Source organism: Lethenteron reissneri, chromosome 9 (assembly GCF_015708825.2).
Source record: "Lethenteron reissneri isolate LAM-NWPU_2019-01 chromosome 9, ASM1570882v1, whole genome shotgun sequence".
NCBI classification, from domain to species: Eukaryota; Metazoa; Chordata; class Hyperoartia; order Petromyzontiformes; family Petromyzontidae; genus Lethenteron; species Lethenteron reissneri.
The window spans coordinates 6,869,571-6,889,539 of NC_083787.1; the positions used below are offsets into that span (position 1 = coordinate 6,869,571).

At 44.5% G+C, this 19,969-nt stretch overlaps 1 protein-coding gene across 4 annotated transcripts in view; it reads right to left on the minus strand.

Moving 5' to 3' along the window:
* Window positions 1–19,969, minus strand: part of LOC133340328 (zinc finger protein ZFPM2-like) — a 232,160-nt gene that overhangs the window by 24,484 nt on the left and 187,707 nt on the right. For 3 of the 4 annotated variants that reach the window (XM_061548472.1, XM_061548470.1, XM_061548469.1), the window contains 2 exons: window positions 4,056–4,286; window positions 2,637–2,765 (listed from right to left, as the gene is read on the minus strand). In XM_061548472.1, coding sequence (XP_061404456.1) covers window positions 2,637–2,765; window positions 4,056–4,286 — 360 coding nt within the window. The remainder of the gene's footprint in view (window positions 1–2,636; window positions 2,766–4,055; window positions 4,287–19,969) is intronic. The other variant, XM_061548471.1, reaches the window with a different exon arrangement.

Below are 19,969 nucleotides of genomic sequence, written 5' to 3' on the forward strand. Positions count from 1 at the left end.
CCATATGGTCTAAACGTCTAGATGGGTGACCTTTTAATCTCAGCAGTGGTGGAAGCAATGTTTGAATGCCTATCAATACATTCCCAGCAACCTGAGTTCGATTCCTCACTATGCAAAAACATCAGTGGACAGCGATATTCGAACCTATCCCGAGCCTCCTCTAGATTGACTCAGCCTTAAAAAAGGTACGTTGTTGCAGTGTGGGAACATCTGCACTGGGGAGACCAAATGTGAGCCAGGTGTGTGTGTGTGTGGTGGCCACGCCATTCCACAACAGGCATTCACACACAGCAATTGGGCCTGTAGATTAGGATAGGCTATAGGACCAATTGTGTGCATATGTGTGTGAACACGCATGTGTACGTATGTTTTTGTGTATTGCAGAGCTAGCACACTGCCACGAAGCTGGTAACCTGAGTTAAATATCCGGCCATTCCTATCTGACTAGTCCTGTGCCTTGCCGAGGTCGACTTAGCCTTAAATGAGTCTCTGGAGATATGCGTAAAACGTGAGCTTTGGGGAGGCCAAGGAAGTTGGCCATAGTTCTGGCCGCAACCCTCCCGGGCGTGCGCCATGCACGACTTAACGGGTGTTTCACTAACAGCCCTTGACCCCAAAAGTCGATAAGGCGGATCAGGGAATCTTTGTTTTGTGAGTGTATGTGTACGTGTAACCACTCCATCTGAGACGCACGTCGGCTCTATTCCCCACACGGTCACGATTGCGTTGAGAACGTTAACAAAGTCGTTGGGATGCATCGAGAGAGGGCAGCGGTCCTTAATGAAGCCCGGTAGGCCTGAGTGCACGATGAGCTCGCCGGAGCCCATAGTTTGAGTCAAGCAGCTGCCCGATAACACTGGTCAACACACTTTTTCTGGCATTAGGTATTCCAACGGTTTTAAGGTAATTTTGGGGTGCTGATTCCAAATCTGGCATCAGTTTTTGTCTATCACATCAGGTTTTTGAGATATCAAATATTGCATTTTCAATAAAAACTGCAGAAGAAAAATATTAAATAAATGTGGATATCTACATAAAATGATATTATAAACACACTATCCTAAAAATACAGCATCATATTTTAACCCTAAAGCAGTCACCGACTCGCAACAACTTGCAATCATAAGTGACAGAGTTAATTTCGGGTAAATCAATGAAAATGGGGTATGCCGATAGCATAAAAATGATGTGATAGAGAAAATCTGAGATCAGATTTGGAATCAGCTGCAAAAGTCCAGGCCAGAAAAAAAGGATTTTTTTTTGTTGACCAGTGTAATTTCTGCGGGGAATTCACCCCTGAGAGTGTCATCTGCTGCACCGTGGACGTTTAACAAATGAACGTTTCCCCCCTTCCCCCACCACCTTCTTCCCTTCCCATTTAAATCTTCATCTCCCCCACCCCCCCCCCCCCCCCCCCCAGTGCACGGGGTTCAGAGGGCCCTGCATTCCTCGTCGCCCCCCCCCCCCCAATGTCGTGCTGTCCCGTCGCGCCGCATTGGAAGCTTCCGCGGATTCTCTGCAACCCCTTCGCTGAAGTCCTTCGGCGTGATGTACCGGGCTCGTGTTTTGTTGCAATAAAATAAAATAAGATTTTATTGACCAAAACCTCCCAAACAGGGGCCTTCCTCGTAAGAGAGTCTTCAAACCCAGTGAGACCCTGCTAGGTAAATAAAGCACTAGTTTGACTTACTTATTCTAAGCATCATCTTTATTGGACAAAGTGAACAATGGTATTGTTGGAAAATAACGATTTGTTCGTCAATTGGCTCAAGGAACTGATCGAATATATGTTATATATTTATAATGATGTAAAACCGTTATTTTTAATTCGTGTGAAATAAATGCATCGCTGGAATTGATAAATTTTTAAAATATAACATTTGTTCTTGCACATGTTATTCATATTAATTTAACTGAGATGCGTTGTGGGTTTGTTTATATGTTTATTTATTTATTTGTATTCACTGAGATACCTTTTTTTGCAAATCTTTATTTGTATCCACTTCAAGTCTCCTTTGGGTTCCCACCTAATTCAATTTCAAATGAATGTGTGATGCATGTCATATGTAAGTATGTTCATTAGGGTCAAGCTTATGAGGTCATCATCATCAGTTCTACTGATGCCACCCCACCTCGGCTATCGCTTCCCCACAATCCCAGTCGAACGATATCGCCCAAGCGTAACTGTACAAAATTATCCAAAACTACATCAATAATACCAGTGACATTTATCATCTCTCCAGGCTGGTAGTTAGCGATGGTCGTCCAATTGAGAGACTGGCAAGGAGCATGAACCATCACGCCAACTCCAGACATTCTCGCCGCAGCGGCTTTTTGCTAGCGATCTAACAAAGACGGTCACTGCATCGCGCGGCGCTTTCACATGCGCTTCTGCGGCCGTCTGGAACGCTCTCTTCCTTCCAATATTACGAAGCCACTGAGCCTGTGCACTGAAGCTATACACCTAGACTGAAAATTTATTTTACATTAACTGATTTTTGTCTCTAATTTGTTGTCCTTTCCCCCGCACCCCCGATTATCACGGTTGGGTACGTACGAAAGATGTTCAACATACATGCATGTGAAATTTCCACTCCTAGTTCAGAGCCACCGCGGAGAGGCTTTGACCATTTCACCTCTTTCAGGTCCTCCGGGCGAAGGAGTTCCATCTGGAAGTCGCCCGGCGCAATAGAACTGTAGGTGCGCTTGAAGGTTCCGCTCACTTCGATACCAGATCCCACACGCTGTACATGGAAACACGCTCCCTGCACTCACGTAAACAGCAATAACAACAACCACAGAAATTGCTTTGCATGCATCGTAAATCGCATTGTGAGGAATGTCCTCCAGCACATCTACAGAAAGATGTGTCTGTCCAAAAGTAATTCATGTTCCACTTCACTTTTTGCTCATATTCATTTCATGTTTCTATTCCAACTTTATTCCATTGCTGCTGTCAGCATCATGTAATGAGACGACGTTAACTGTCTGTGATCATCAGAGAGTAGTATCTCACCCTGTGCGCTCGGGAACAGTCCCAGGTATCGTAGACTTACTTTTTGACATCTCTGCAATCGACCCTACAAACCACGTGGATCATTTTTCCCAAATTTAGTCGCGAATATTTATGGAAATTAAGCTGTTGCGATGGCGTTTTTAACCATCGCTGGGGATCAGGCTGAGACCATCAACTCGCTATCAACTCAGTGGTTTAAACACTGAAACCGGAATTTAAATTATCTGATCTTAGGAGCACTGGCTCATTGCTTAGGAGTGCCCGCCCACCTCCTATTTTGTGAATTTAATGTTTTAGGACTTTAACACTTTTGAGTTTCTTTAGACCACTAATCAAATTCCGGTTGAGTTATCTGATTCGAAAGGCCCATGTAAAGATGTGTCCCCGGAACATTATACACATGTTATCTCTCAAGGCAAGGGCTAGGTAGCATCTAGTGTAAAATCAAATCTGCACGATTTTCTAAATTAAAGCTGCACGACACTTGAGAGCCTGGTTTAATCAGAGTAACATTTGAGCAGTGTCGGCTCAATGCATACCGTGGCCATTATGAGCCCCGATAGCCACCGATCCACCTCTGCATTCCTTTGTCCAATTACAAAAACAATTCAAATTGTCCCCGTGCTCAAATCAGCATGGGCATTGCTCATCTCCATCGGTGGCTCCGAGCCACCTTGCCACGACAGCAGCCGCTCTGTTCACTCTCTCAAAAGGAAACGCAGTGATCGAACACTAGAAGCATCGTCCACCTAGGGTTGCCACCTGTTCTGGTTTTCCCAGGACATCCTCTTGTGAAAGTAGCTGCTGTCACAGGACATTTAAAGTCCCGTTTCTTTCTGTCAATTAACGTAATAGCACACCGCTCACGACAATGCATTTGTTCAGAATGCAGCTCCCCCTTCTCTTGTCGTGGTATTGCGAGGTATTGTTCTTCCCGTAGCGGCCTGTTGTGTTGTTGCTCTGGTTGTTGTACCACCACAGAGGTGGCAACCCTGCGCGTCCACCGCCAGCATTAACGAAAGCCCCAAGCGGAACTCACGGTTGATGGGCGAGGGCGGAACGATGACTCCGAGCTCAGGAGGCCTGGGGGGCAGCAGACTTAGACACCCCAGGAGTGGGTGGCGTGGGGCAGGCGCTCCCAGCTGGGGCAGCAGTGCCAGGCTCGGGGGCAGTGGGAGGTGTGAAGGGCAGCTGGGGTCCGACACCACGCAGGCCACCAGCTCCTCGCCTGCCGGCACCGAGCACGTGATGGTGCACCACACGCCGTCTCCTGCGGAGAGAACGCACGACCCTGCAGCACGCAACAACATGGCCGTGCCGTGCGAGGCCGATTCTTGGGCTGAGCGGAGCGCAGTCGCTGAGAGTGGTGTTTCTCAAACGTTTTAGGCCTGCGGACCATTCAGCTGATGCAAATGTTTCTGCGCACGAACCAGCAACCAACCCCTGGTGACAAGACGCATTCACTTATCTGTGTAAATACCAGAAATACAAAATGATTCATATTATTACGGAGCATGAAAACATTTTTTCTTTTTAAATGTTGTGGCTTGGCTCTCCAACACACCGGTGTGCTGTACTAGTGACGAATTGACACGTTCTGTTTACGTGACAACCCTTACTAGTTGGCTGTTTCGGGTGGTGGCGGGCTTTAACGACACATTTATATATTTACGCGATCTAACCCAAAAACCTCTATTATGGATTTTTTAAAACACAGCTAAGAGGTTTGTTTTGAGAGGGGGGGGGGGGGGTCAGCATTTAGATCTTATAATTAGAGTAGCTTAATCAGGGTAGTTTACTTTCCTTAATTTTGTAATTAAATATAATGAGTAAAATATAAATGAATGTCCGAAACAAAAGGTATAAAACATCATTGGACCTCCTTTGCCAGTACCAAAATATACTAATAGGGTTTTTCCCCTTTTTTCTGGCAACAAAACTGACGCCTTTTGGCGTCATCTGGTCGAATACCATATGAGACGAGGCTCTAAAGAAAGCTGTCTCTGGTTTGGACCAATCCGTTTCAAAGACAATGCATAAATTATCAGAGTATTGTTTTTTGTTTGCATTTGACTGCAAGTATTGTGGTTAATGTAAGCATGATTCCTTGCAAAAGGTGTCAGTTTTGTTGCCAGAAAAAAAGAGGAAAACCCCTATTAGTAAAAGGTATAAAAGTTGTCATTAATCCCGGATCAGCCTGCATTTGCATCACAGCCCCACGGACCACGTGGAGGACTGCCGGGGACCACACTTCTAGAACCACTGCCTGAGATGGAGCCAGCAGGAATCGTTTCACAAGCCTCTGGCTCTGCCGATGAGAGCCAGAAGATCTAAAACCGGTCCAGACATTGCTTACTAAAACAAATACTGCTGGTTAATATTGATTTGAGAAGCCAGTAGGTCAAATAATAATAATACTTATTTTACTTGTATGTGTATGTGGAGACACAGAACAGAGGTCTTGGCCACGTGTTAATATTTGTTGGTATTTCTTGGCTCTATCCCATGTGAGTGTTGACTTGGCGTAATCCCTCCAGTGTTGATCAAATGAATACCGGCTTGTTGATCGTACAACAACGGTTGCCCTCGCGAGATTCTGGCTCTTGCCATATGAATGTGGAATTTCCACCACTGGCTCAGGATCCTAAAATGAGATGAATGTCGCCCAATGCTCGTTGGGGAAGGGAGACACATTTTGGACTGTCTGGAGAAATGGCTCAGATTACCGGGAAAGACTCATCGAGGAAACCACGAACCTATTTTTATTTTACCAGCTAAGGCCCACTGAGCTGCATAGCTTTTATTCAAAAGTGACCTGGCTACACAAATGATAGCTCAACAAAGTGGCTTATCAAGTGGAAATGTATACCAGCCAAATACTCTAAACGCAAGTTGATTCCAAACGCGGAGAGAAAAACTGGACGTCCCCGAGAAAAATCCACACGACCACGGGGAGAAAATGCTAATTCCAAATTTACAGGCGTCAGGGTCGAACCCACAACCTCCTGTTCATCAGGTGGGGTAATTGACATCTCTCCACCGTGCAGCCCCACGGTGACGAGTTCGTAGAATGAGAGGGGCCTGTCTTTGACTGCGTGTCGAGGATAATGCCAGTTGTTGAACTACAATGATACAACCCTTAAAATACAACACACAAACCTAAAACAAGTACACACTTATATAATGTTCTCAAATGAGCAGGTGATCATCTGTGCTGTGGAAACCTGACTCAGTAGGAGAAATTACAGATTCCCTTGGTGGGTGCCCCAATATGCTCACCCAACACACATTGTTGACTCCCAACAAAGTGGTAAATACAGAAGCATTTGTAAAAAAATAGACATGCCATGTGTTTGTCACAATAACATAGCGCAGCTAAAAATGTTCTAAATCCTGCAGGTTCCATCCGCAGCCGTCAGGGTAGCTTCTCCCCCTAATGCTCTGCATTGCCTCGAAGCAGCTTTTACTTCATTGTCAGTGGGCGCACCGTGGGCTGCTGCCTGCCTGTTGAACGTCTTTCTCACCATACGTAGCCAACCGCGCTCATCGGAGGTGATGATATCAACGACGACAGCCACCTTTGCCGCTCAAGTGCGATGATGTCACCACAGCGCTCATGCCAGGCTAGGTGCACTTTGATGACGATACCATCACAATGCTCACACTCACCGATGTAGCCCGGCATGAGCGTCAGTCATTGACAAGCTCGACAGGGTCTCAGAGATTAGCAATCGCATTGCCACTGGGCAAGAAAGTGAAGATGAACAGTGTGTGGCTAAATGTGTTCGTGTGTAGGCCTACACATGTGTGTGTGCACATGTGTGTACAATGCAATGTGGGGAGAGGTAGTGCAGCGGTTAGTGCGCTGTGCTATTAACCCGGCGACCCGAGTTCGATTCCGTTCATGGCCAACACCGGTGATGATTATCTGAACCGGTTCTGGGCCTCCCCTCGGTCTACTCAGCCTCAAATGAGTAACCTGTGCAGTGTGTAAAGATCGCCACTGGGGAGACAAAGGCGGCCGGGAATGGTGCTGGCCACCCACCCCAGTGTGTGCCATGCCGACCATCGTAGGTGCCCACTAAGCACTTGCCCCAAGAGTCTGTTAAGGCTAAATGGGTGATCTTTGTCTTGTACAATTACAATTCCCTCCAATCTCTATGGACTGGGTTCAATGGCTGGCCATGAGAGGTGCCACCACGTGCATTGCCCATGGTATCTGAACCTTTTCTGCATGGGCTTCCTAGAGCTTGGCGGGAGAGACAAGAGTCAGCCGGGTATCCCGGCTGGCTACGCGAGCCCTTGCCACGCCGTGATGGTCTACAGAGGGGTGCTCAGCAATAACACTTCGGGCCTATAAGTCTAAATGTAGGGTGCTCTTGCTTGTACGTGCGCGTGTGCATGTACATGTTCGCGAAGGTATGTCTATTTGTTTGTGCGCTCTACGTCGCACTGCAATCACGGCGATTCAGGTGCCAATCGATATCAGAACTTCGTTCAAAGCCAAGCGGCCCTTAATTGTGTCCCCGTGACAATGTGGTGGTTAAAGGAGACTGCGTGTGTATTTAATCTCCCCGAGAATTTGAATCCAGGTCTCCTTCGCAGATTAAACTTATTGTCGCAATACGCTCTCGCCCAGGAACACCAAGGCTTACTGAATGACCATCTGAATTGCCACTGATTGCAGCCTGCAGAGCATCCGCTGTCAAAGAAATGAGCAGACCTCAGAGTTCCTTTCTTCCACACCTTGGCAAGTACCGTCGTAAATTGCATTCTCAAACGCCGACTGGCACCCGCATTTGAATTGCCTGCGTGAATGGGGACTTTATAAGAATGCGAATGACGGTGCTCTGCGTGTACGCTTTAAGTGTAAATAAGCGCTTACACGTGTCATGTTGCCTTTGATGATCTCTGTGTTGCCTTTCCGGCTCCGCTCCAAACTCCTGGAGATATTTTCGCTGCGAAGCCTAGGGGTTGCGATGCCATTTTCGGAAGATGCCGCTTGATTCCTTGACATTGCAAGCTCGATTCATCCCTGCCACTGCGGGGTTTGGAGTGCAATTTACCACGCCGCTTTTGGATGGATGTACGTGGTTCCATACATCTGGCATTTGAAGCCAATACCATATCAACTAAGCATTACAGACTGACAGCCATGCGAAAGTTTTGCAAGTTCAAATCCTGGTTTGAAGCTCGACTAATGCCATCATTCTTCCATTGTCGATGATTACCCACTTGATAAAAAGTTATCAGTAGTCGTATGGGCAAACTCGCCTTGCCAAATGAATGTGGAGTTTCCACTCCTGGCTCGGGTATACCAATGGAAGCTGTTCGACACACGCTATTCCTTTAAGGAGACAGATACTCTTTGTAATTGTAACCTGAGTCGCTGTTATGTATATGTTATTATATACTGCAAATGTATGTATTATTCATGTACTATAGATCAGTCTAAGATTACGCAACAAATTGCACCCTTTGCAATTCCACTGGTGGATCAAGGGCTCCACCCGTTGTGTCGGTCATACTTCACAGCGCTGCTCAGTGCAAGTCGGTAAAGAGGAGGGCCACTCGGGACAATTCCAATATTAGTCTCCACCGATGATCGCCGTGGCCGGGAATCAAACCTGGATCACCAGGCTCACAGTAGAGTGTGCCCATCACGATGTACGTGTGTATTCATGTTGACCTTCTTTCGCACCGCATGTAGCCAACCGTACTGACCAGAGGGGCGGGCAAAGACATATCAGCACTCCATCCCACACATAAACACAACAATGACAAAAATTCCCAGTATGGAGTTTGCATGTTCTCCCGATGGTCGCGTGGATTTTTCTCCGGGTCCTCCGGTTTTCCCCTCCACATTTAGAAACGTGCGTTTAGAGTATTTGGCTGCTATAAATGCCCACATGGTAAGCTACTTCGTTGAGCAATCATTTGTGGTCAGGTCGCTTCTGCCTGGTAACATGAAAAATGTGTTAAGTTTCTAGATTTGAAGCTTTCGTGACTGCAAGTATTCATATTCTTAGGTGTTTTCGGTAAAGTCACGTAGGTAAAGAATTAAGATTAATGAAAGTAAAATGAAAATAAAATAAAAATCACGACGTTTCGGAGGCAACACAAGCTTCCACCCTCCCCCCCCCTCAACCAGTATATATACGGAGTGGTATCTCTTGTAATCTCTCATTTACTTGATACAGCTGTCGGGCTGTGACGGTTCCACCTGAAGACGGAAGCTTGTGTTGCCTCCGAAACGTCATGATTCTTATTTTATTTTTATTTACTTTTATTAATTTAAATTTTTTACCTACGTGACTTTACCGAAAAAACCTAAGAATAAGAATGTGTTTAGTTTCGTTTATTCTCTTCAAAAAAATGTTGGGCAAGTGCTAATTGCGAGGAGTTTTGAAGGCCGGCAAGGCACACGAGGGGGTGGGTGGCCAGCACCACACCTGACCGCCTTTGTGTCCCCAGTGCTGATGTTTACACATGGCACCAGGTACTCATCTGAGGCTGAGTCGACCTAGGGGGAGGCCCTGGACTGGTTCCAATATTCGCCACTGGCGTTGGTCGTGAGTGGGAATTCAACTGGAGTTGCCATATTTGGAGCGCAGTGCGCTAACCGCAACACCACCGCTGCACCCCCCCCCTCCCCCCGAGTGTTTATAAAAGAATAAAACAACGTTTCATGAGATTAACACATTTTGCAGCTACACTGCGTATCATACTACATATGTAATGGATTTTGGAAAAATCATTGCTACACACATATATATCAAGCAGGTATTTATAGTTCCTAATATTTATTTCATATTTTCTTTAAGGTACAGACAATGAGATGTTTTCCTTAGCTCCCCGGGGTGTCTGCTTGGCCGTCCGGCCGTCTGTGAACGTTCCGTTGGCAACAGAGATAAAGTGAATTACGAGACACTGCACCGTAGGCTACAGCAATCGGCATCGTGATAATTACGATTAATTTTTGCCAATCGGCAAATAGACGCCGGCGTATTAAAGACTTTGATTCGTATGTCGAGCGCGAAATGAATTACACTTTATAGCAAAAAAAAAAATGGAATTTGGAAAATACTGTTGAATAAACTTTTCTTTTTACGCTCTAGGACACGCTATTTTCAGAACAGTCAACGTTACATATTCTTCTTGTTCGAAACACTGAAGGAAATTGTCTTCTGAGTTGGTGACACTGAGCTGAGTGGTAATAATTCCACATCCCCAAGGCAAGTAGCAGTCCCTCCACCACAGCATGATTATGTTGACTTTCCATGTAGTAGATTAATACAGATGATAATACAATGAATACAGGTAAACAATAGTAATACTGTAATGATCGTCCTTTGGATATCGTTGTCCTTGCCATATTAATGTGGAATTTGCATCACCGGCTCAGGACAGCCAAATGATAATATAAGGCTAGTTCGAACATTGAAACGATGTAACATTCAGCTATACTGCATTGTATTTGCTACATTGAGTGAAGTAAAAGTTTCAACGTCGTTAAGAATAAACACGTTAGATTGGGTAGGCGCTGGAAATCAGTGGCATAGGGTGGTTGTCATGTCCAACAATGAGATGGGCTGCCACCCTGTCCACTTTTTTCCATCAATCGAAGCATGTCAGCTGGGCCCCACTTGATCCTTGGGCCCTGGTGCAGTTGCCACCGTCTGCACACTCAATCGCCACACCGCTGATCTGTACATGTGTACGCGCGTATGTTGAACTTCCTTCGCACCGTACGTACGTAGCCAGCCGCGCTAAACAGAGGCGAGGGAAATTTCGATTTTTTTCGAAGCTTTCGTGACTGCAGGGATTCATTCATCTTCTTGGTTCTTTCGGTAAAGTCGCGTAGAAGGGAAGTAATAAAATAATAAAAATTAAACATAACAAAATACAATTCTCACTATTGTATTTTGTTATGTTTTATTTTATTTTATTATTTTCCTTCTACGTGACTGTTATGTTTTATTTTTATTATTTTATTATTTCCCTTCTACGTGACTTTACCGAAAGAACCAATAAGAAGAGTTGAGGGATTAGAATCGCACTGGGATGATATTAGAAACACACAGTCTGCATGGGCCTCTTAGATCCATGCGACCTGAGCTTGCGTTTGTTTTTTCTACGTCCGCTCTTAATTGCTTGCTGTTGGTGATACAATGGCAGACACAAGTAAGACTTTACACACACACACACAATGTGGCGTTGGACTCTTCCTGGTCGTGAGATTGACGAGTAAGATCTAAAAAACATGAATGCAACTACTGCTACAGAGGTGTGAAAGTTCTCACCATAAGTTGTCTTTCGCCCAGTGTGCCGAATAGCACGACTGCATGTAATTGCGTTGCCATTACTTTGTCAATTATATATTCAATTAAAGGTTATTTGTAGGAATGAGGGTTAGAGGGCATTGTGGACACCTAGAATGTCAAATAATATTGAGCACATCTGGACCAAGTCGAGTGAAATCCAGGTGCGCTGTATTTGACATCTTATCCTTCGTGACAAGTAGATCTAATAACGTAAATTGTCCCCTTATGAATAAGCCCCTTTATAAAACCACAATGGACACTGCGACTAAATAGGAGCTAGATTGCTAATAGTTGTGGTTAACCGCATGTGGTGAACGTGTGGGCGTTATGCTGGAGGATGCTCACACAAGTACATTGTGCCTCGACTGCTCACAATAATTACTGGCACGTGTTCCCTTTTATACAGGGGATTGCCATACACGCATATGCAGTTAAATAATTGCGAGGTTGAATTGTGTAGTTTTTTTTATTGCACTATATCTTTATGTATGTGTGTGTGTGTCTGGGCACACTGCTCTACATAATCCTTGATACCCGAATTCACTTCCTCGCCAAGGGTTTAATCAGTGGCAAAGTAGGGTTGCCACCTAATTCTGGTCTCTCAGCTGTTCACATTTTGGGGTAGCTCTCCTCGGATATCTGTAGACCTTCCCGGTACGTGAACAGTCACAACATTTTGTCAGTTGTGCAAAAAATAGACCACCGAGACAAAGCTTCCGCATGTCGTTCTCACCCTATCCAGGTACCGTCAGATATTCTCCTTTCCATGATACGTTCCGGTGTTGTACCTGAGAACTGGCGACCCTTGCTCCAAGTGGACATTGAATCTAAACTGTGCTTCTCTTCAGTTGACCACATTTGACGTGCACCTTTGAGAAGCGTGGATTGCTACGTACGGTGCGAAAGAAGTTCAACGTGCGTGCATTTAATAGTATCATCACCGTCAGGTACTGTGGAGACAAAAGGGGGCCACAGGCAATGCGTCGTGCTGTCTCTTCGTGTGCTGTGACAGCCTCAGCAGAGGCTCGCTTACAGCAAGCGCACGTACACTTCATGAGGCTTACTGGGCACCTTTAGTTTTTGTGCGTGTTCGATTCGTGAAGATGTATGGCAGTCATAATAGAGAGTAATAGCAACTAGTTGTAATTACTGGCGAAACGTCTGGCTTGGCTCTCCAACACACCGGTGTGCTGTACTAGTGACGAATTGACCACATTCTGTTTACGTGACAACCCTTACTAGTTGGCTGTGTCGGGTGGTGGCGGGTTTCAACGACACATTTATGTATTTACGCGAACTAACACAAAAACGTCTATTATGGATGATATTGGTCGCGAAAGCCTCCTACGTGTTAAACTGTGGATGGCAGTATTTGTAGACGGTATCTGACCATAGCATCCTTTCACTTATTTCCCTTTGAGTGTTTTTCCACGTGATACAGTGACTAGGGTGGCGCAGTGGTGAGTGTATTGCACTGAAAATGTGGCAACACGAGTTCGATAACAATAATAATGAAACTAGACTATTTTTTTTATTTTACCTGGTAAGGTCCACTGAGTTATACAGCTCTTCTTCAGAATTCTAGATTTGAAGCTTTTGTGACTGCAAGGATTCATATTCATAGGTTTTTTTCTGTAAAGTCACGTAGGTAAAAATTTTAAATAAAATACAATTTTCTTGGAATTTCTCTTACTTTATACAGCTATCGTGCTGTGACGGTTCCACCTGAAGACGGAAGCTTGTGTTGCCTCCGAAACGTCGTGATTTTTATTTTATTTTTATTTTACTTTTATTAATTTTAATTTTTTTCCTACGTGATTTTACCGAAAAAAACCCTAAGAATATCTTCTTCAGAAGTCACCTGGTCACAAATTATAGCTCAATGAAGTGGCTTATGTGGAAATTTAAAGCGGTCAAATTACTCCAAAAGCACGTTTCGAAATGTGGACGGAAAACCGGAGGACCTGGAAAAAAATCCACGTCACCACGGGAAGAGGGAACACGTGAACTCCAAACATGCAGCAGGCGTCAGAGTCTGGATCTAAACCACGACCTCCGACATAACAGGCGAGGTAGTTAACAACTCGCCACCCATAACAACAATTAATTAATCACAAACATGCTGGTGGCAGGATCACCCAGGAACTCTACCTCGAAACCACTACATTCGTGATCATCCCTGCTCACTGGATAAATAAGTAATTATTGGACATATGTTAACATAAGCTTCATAGCTCATCGCATTCCTCCAGTCTAAATAAAGATTCTGATTCCGATTCAACAATGATCGACCAATGGGGGGATTGGCTGCTTCTGTAGGAGTATGGAATTGTCACCACCAGTTTAGGAGTGCCTCTAAACTTGAGCAACAAACTAAAACTAAACAAAACTATATTTTTATTTTTATTTGACCAGGTAAGGCCCACTGAGCTATATAGCTCTTTTCAGAAGCAACCTGGCCACAAATGATAGCTCAACGAAGTGGCTTACCATGTGGAAATTTCTAACAGCCAAATACTCATGCAAAAACATGCAAAATCTAAATATGCAGGCGTCAGAGTTTGGATCGAACCCACGGATGGATGTACTTTAACTTTAATTGCACATAGATTCACTCGGTGTTTTTTTTTTGTTTGTTTATCCCACTAGACAGCCAAATGCTCAACGCGGCCTTCATTTTCTGTTGATGTGTTTAGAATTTCTTTCACCAGCGGAGTTCGAACAGCTGTGACATTTAACCATTCATGTAAATAACCCTATTGAGGTTTCTCTCAATTGAAGGGAGATTGCACAATTGTGTTCACAATCAGGCGATGATAATAATAAAAAGAGCTGTGGCCAACAGAGAGCAGTATATACAATTGTGTATCTGCGAGCACAATTCACTTATTTTAATTGGCCACACCTGGCGCAGGAGTGGCTTCGGAACGTCCAAGGCGTATTGCCCCGCTCAACGTGACGGTGACGTTCATTTATACGAGTTGCACAATCAAAGATTGAGCACCGTGCAATGAATCTCTTGTTTCTGTTACCGCCGCACATCGCTCGTTGGCATCCGTGGCGTGGCGGGTCGCTCAACTCTGGCTGAAATCCCACCGGAGGGGATCACTCGGTCCATCATCCCTCCAAAGTTCCGCTCTGTGGCAAGTCGGCTGTGATCGTCTCGTCTCTCTTGCAGAGTCTGCCCTTGACTTCAGAAATGTGGATTTTTTTTCGTAACTTAATTTGGTCGAATTGACTATCAATGGAAGTGTTGCAGCTTATCAAACACCTACTAAGTCCGGTGTGAAACGTAGTGGAAGTGTGGGACCAGCGTCGTCTACACAAGGTGTTATCTGTGTAGATTACGAGACGGAGGTGGCCTAGGAAGAACTCGGGCCATGTTCAAGTGACAATTGCCACTGGTGTTGTGTATGTTTATGAATCTAAGTCCGTTTTACACAACCATAGTGTCATATCATAACCACACCACCATCACTCTTCATGTCTACGCATATATATGCACGTATAAGCACACACACACACTTGTGCAGTGCATTCGATTTGCATAGAGATATAGAATTGTGAAATCGAGACATGGCAAATTTAGGACTATGAAGAACATTTGTGAGTCGTAACATTTTGATTTAAAGCTTTCGTGACTGCAGGGACTCATATTCTTGGTTCTTTCGGTAAAGTGGTAAAGTGACTTTACCAGTCGTAACATTATACCACCATTGGAACCTCAAAACCAATTATATTTTGCTACTGGCAAATGAGGTTCCAATGGTGTAAATGCTTACCCCGAGCTCACATACTCTGATGGTGCATTGTCTTTGAGTTGTGCGCTTTTTGGCGTCATCTGGTCCAACACCATGTGAGACTAGGCTCTAAGGAAAGCTGTCTCAGGTGTGGACCAATCAATTTCAAGGACAGTGCATACATTATCAGAGTTGTGTTTTTTTTGCATTCCGACTGCAGGTATTGTGGTCAATGCAAACATGACTCCTTGTAAAAAAAGGTGTCGGTTTTGTTGCCAGATAAAAGGGTAACAAAAACAATTATCAATTATCAGTCGTAACATTGTCATAATTAGCCATGATCTATTCACTGCTGGATGAAGACATCCCCAAACCATCACCATTCCTCACAGGCTGCTGATGCTATTTGATGTCTGTAGCTTGGGTTTGTTCTCCGATCAATGTTTTCCTCTTTCTCTGAGTGTAATTTCAACAATGCAGCTTCTGTTCAATTTGCTTAGTCAAAGTCCATGTTTCAGATCCATACGTCATTGAAGGTAATATACAAGCATTTAAATGTTATTTTTTAACCACAATGGTGCGCTACTTCTTTTCCAAGGTCAGTTTTTAAAAAAGTACTCCAACCTGCTCACTTTTCACCTCTTCATTTCATTATTTTCATCTCGTCTGCCCCACGGGAACTGTCCCAGCTATACAATATTCTGCCGCGTCTCCCAGTTATGTCCCTACGGTAGATATCTGCAACTGAATAGTAAAGTTGTTGAACAAGACTTTTGTCTTGCTCGTATTTGTCTTGAGCCAGACCGATTTCCTTCTTTGCGAAGGTCTTCGACATCTCACATTAGTTAATTTAGAAATAACGAAATAATGCGTTGCAATCGAATGATAAAACAGGACACGAAGGCATACACTTGCATGGAGAAAAATGTGAAGCATCTCAGATTTGCTCATGACATGACAGCAAGACCGAGAGAAACGAACTACTGGAAATAATAGAGCTGTAACTTGGGAATCGTTTTCAGTTCAGTTCATTTTGAAGTATTCTGTGAGCAAACAAGCTCTTAAGTCGGGTTTCATCCATTTGAAGAAATTAAAACTAAAAAGAGTCACGGCGACCCAGTGCTAGATTTACTTTGAAGCCGCCAACTTTGTGTACCGATTATGTAATTGAATAAGTGCACTGATGTTCGGCATCGCTACATTGGAAGAAAAAAAAACTGTAATAAGTGGCTTTCTTTTAAACGGCCCATTTTTAAGTTCTGAAAGCCTCTTGGGATTTGAATGTCGGCTTTGATTTTTTTCTTGCTATTTTAAACATGATGATGATGATGCTGTTTAGCCAACTGTACACCTGATGCTTGCTTACGGTTGTTGCGGAGTTTGGTTTGAAGATGGCAATGTTTAATTTTGTTAAATACACACAATGCATTTCTCCTCAATATTTTTTTTTTATCTCTTTATAAATGGTTTAAAATATCCATTTCGGTGACATCTATTTATCTATTGCCAGCCTGAGTGAGGCAAGAGGGCTCGAGGCTGTAAGAAACGTATGTTTTTTTGTTGTTGAAAAACCTCAAAAGAAATCAATTGTCACGTTATTTTACCGGCAGTTGTTTGTGTTCACATTCATCCTCGACTTTTAGTCTATCTATTTAAAAAACTGAAGTAACCAGTATTTTCACATTCACATTTAATCTGTAGCTTTTTTTTTACGGAAATCAATCCCGATTTAACGAACATGCGGTAAATTAAGCAAAAACTCAAATGACTTTAAACAACTGGGTGAAGACCCTGGGGCCGGCCCAGGACCACGCTGCTGGCGGGACGATGTCGCTCGGCTGGCCTGGGGACGCCTGGGAACTCCCCAGGAAGAGCTAGAGTCTGCGTATAGTAGTGTAGTGTATAGTAGTGTAGTGCGAAACTTGACCTGACAGCTTCTTGCATTTCTCTCTCACTTTATTTCGCTAATACCAAATCAACATTCCTCCAGTGCGCTCTCCGCTCGCTTGCCACGTTCCCCCGGCCTCGCTCGCTCCACGTCTCTCACTCTGCCGACTCTCCTCTCCACTCTCCCCGTCACAGTTCAGCCACTCTTTATCGGCTTCTCCGTCACACTCCAGCCGCTTTCTGCTGGCTTCGCCGTCACACTCCAGCCGCTTCCGCTGGCTTCTCCGCTGCTACCCTATACTTCTCCGCTGCTACCCTATACTTCTCCACTGCTCCCCTATACTTCTCCGCTGCTACCCTATACTTCTCCGCTGCTACCCTATACTTCTCCAATGCTTCTGGCTCTGCTGCTTCAGCTCCAACATTCTTCTTCTCCTCCCAGGTGCGAACTCCCGTCTGCTTCAAAACCCCCTCTCTTCATCCCCAAGCCAATTAATCTCTAATTAATCAGGTGGCTTCCCCCGCAACGCCCCTCACCCCCAGCCCCCGCTGGCACCCGCCACGTGTTCCAGACAACGCGGCGCCACTTGGCGACAATAACAACCTCCCGGCCAATCAGCGCCCTGTATCCTTAATCGCCCCCTACCACCTGTTACCTTCTCCAGACAGTGTGGTGCCCCGTTTGACAATAACAACGTCTCAGCCAATCAGCGCCCTGTGTCCTTAATCGCCCCCTACCCGTCTCTGGCCTCCTCCTCACGCTTAACGACAATAACAACCTCGACCTCGTTTGCTCTCACTGTACTCTGCGCGCGCGTACACCCACTCCTGCGTGTGGCGCGTATTCCAGGCACTACAGTAGTGTATAGTAGTGCATAGTAGTGTATAGTAGTGGAGTGTATAGTAGTGTAGTGTGTAGTGTATAGTAGTGTAATGTATAGTAGTGTAATGTATAGTAGTGTATAGTAGTGTATAGTAGTGTATAGTAGTGGAGTGTATAGTAGTGTAGTGTGTAGTGTAGTGTATAGTAGTGTAGTGTATAGTAGTGTAGTGTATAGTAGTGGAGTGTATAGTAGTGTAGTGTATAGTGTATAGTAGTGTATAGTAGTGTAGTGTATAGTAGTGTAGTGTATAGTGCATAGTAGTGGAGTGTATAGTAGTGTAGTGTGTAGTGTAGTGTATAGTAGTGTAATGTATAGTAGTGTATAGTAGTGTATAGTAGTGTATAGTAGTGGAGTGTATAGTAGTGTAGTGTGTAGTGTAGTGTATAGTAGTGTAGTGTATAGTAGTGGAGTGTATAGTAGTGGAGTGTATAGTAGTGTAGTGTATAGTGTATAGTAGTGTATAGTAGTGTAGTGTATAGTAGTGTAGTGTATAGTGCATAGTAGTGGAGTGTATAGTAGTGTAGTGTGTAGTGTAGTGTATAGTAGTGGAGTGTATAGTGTATAGTAGTGTATAGTAGTGCATAGTAGTGTATAGTAGTGCATAGTAGTGTATAGTAGTGGAGTGTATAGTAGTGTAGTGTGTAGTGTATAGTAGTGTAGTGTGTAGTGTAGTGTATAGTAGTGTAGTGTGTAGTGTAGTATGTAGTGTAGTGTATAGTCGTGTATTGTAATGTAGTGTGTAGTATATAGTAGTGTAGTCTATAGTAGTGTAGTGTATAGTGTATAGCAGTGTATAGTAGTGCATAGTAGTGTACAGTAATGTAGTGTGTAGTGTATAGTCGTGTAGTATGTAGTAGTGAGGTGTGTAGTCGTGTATAGTATAGTGTATGATTGTGTAGTGTAGAGTAGTGTATAGTAGTGTATAGTGTAGTGTATAGTAGTGTATAGTGTAGTGTATAGTAGTGTATAGTAGTGTATAGTGTAGTGTATGATGGTGTAGTGTAGAGTAGTGTAGTATATAGTGTAGTCTGTCGCCAGGGAAAGTGAGGTGTGGACTGCCACTACTCAACAAGCTGCCGCCGCGACCCTCACCAGGACCAGCGGACTGAGAACGCAATGAGCGAACGAGTTTTCTGTGTAAATGTGACAAAAAAATTAATCCAGATTTGTCATCGCCACGGAATCTTAACACAACAGTAGCCGTGTATATTACAGCGCGACGCTGCAGCCACTTGAAGTGAGTAATTTTAAATAGACGGCCACGCGGTGAGACATGCGCAGACACCACGACCAACCCCGCAACGTCAAGCGAGCAATTACGCCTCTTTATTGTCTTGTCACTTTCCGCTCGCAGTAATCCCACCAAAGTGTCCGATGTCGTTGCACTTAATGTTAAAAAAAAGAAACCCAGGAAAACAAAAGCCTGCGTGCCAAGTCTTGATTCGCGCTCCCAACGTCCCCTAAAAAACGCGCTCTTTGCTCACGCTTGGAATGTTGTCACAAGGTCAAAGCCATAAAAACAATCAAAGTGTTTCCCTGATGAAATGAGGAAATGGCGTGGCACTCAATTCCATTGGAAAACCTCAGCTTGGTGGTGGAAATTCCAGTTTCCAAAGAGACGACCTGCACCATTAACTTCCCACAAATTAGTACTAATTTCAATGACCCGAGAATAATGATGAGCTGTGACACATCCCAGCTGGCTTTTGAAAATCTGACTCCTGGACAAGGAGTTGTTTGCTACATGTCACAAGCCAAATGGCTACTTCTCACACAAGCTCATATACCACAATCCTCAACCCCTTCCCCCGCCCTCTGGAAAGTATGCGTTTTAAGTCTCTTTCTTTGATTGTTACTCCAAGTTCCATCGAATTGTGCCATGGGTTTCACGTAATGAGACTAAGTACATTTCCATGTGGAACTCTCTGAGAGAGCAAAGCATTCCCCTCTAGTTAGAAATTGCGCCTGGATAGCCGTCATCGCAAAACCTGCTCGTGAAATATCTATCAAAGACAAAGATAGCCGTAGCCTTAACAGACTTTTGGGGCAAGTGCTGTTAGCGAGCACCTATGATGGCTGGCAGGGCATATCAGGCGGTGGGTGGCCAGCACCACGCCC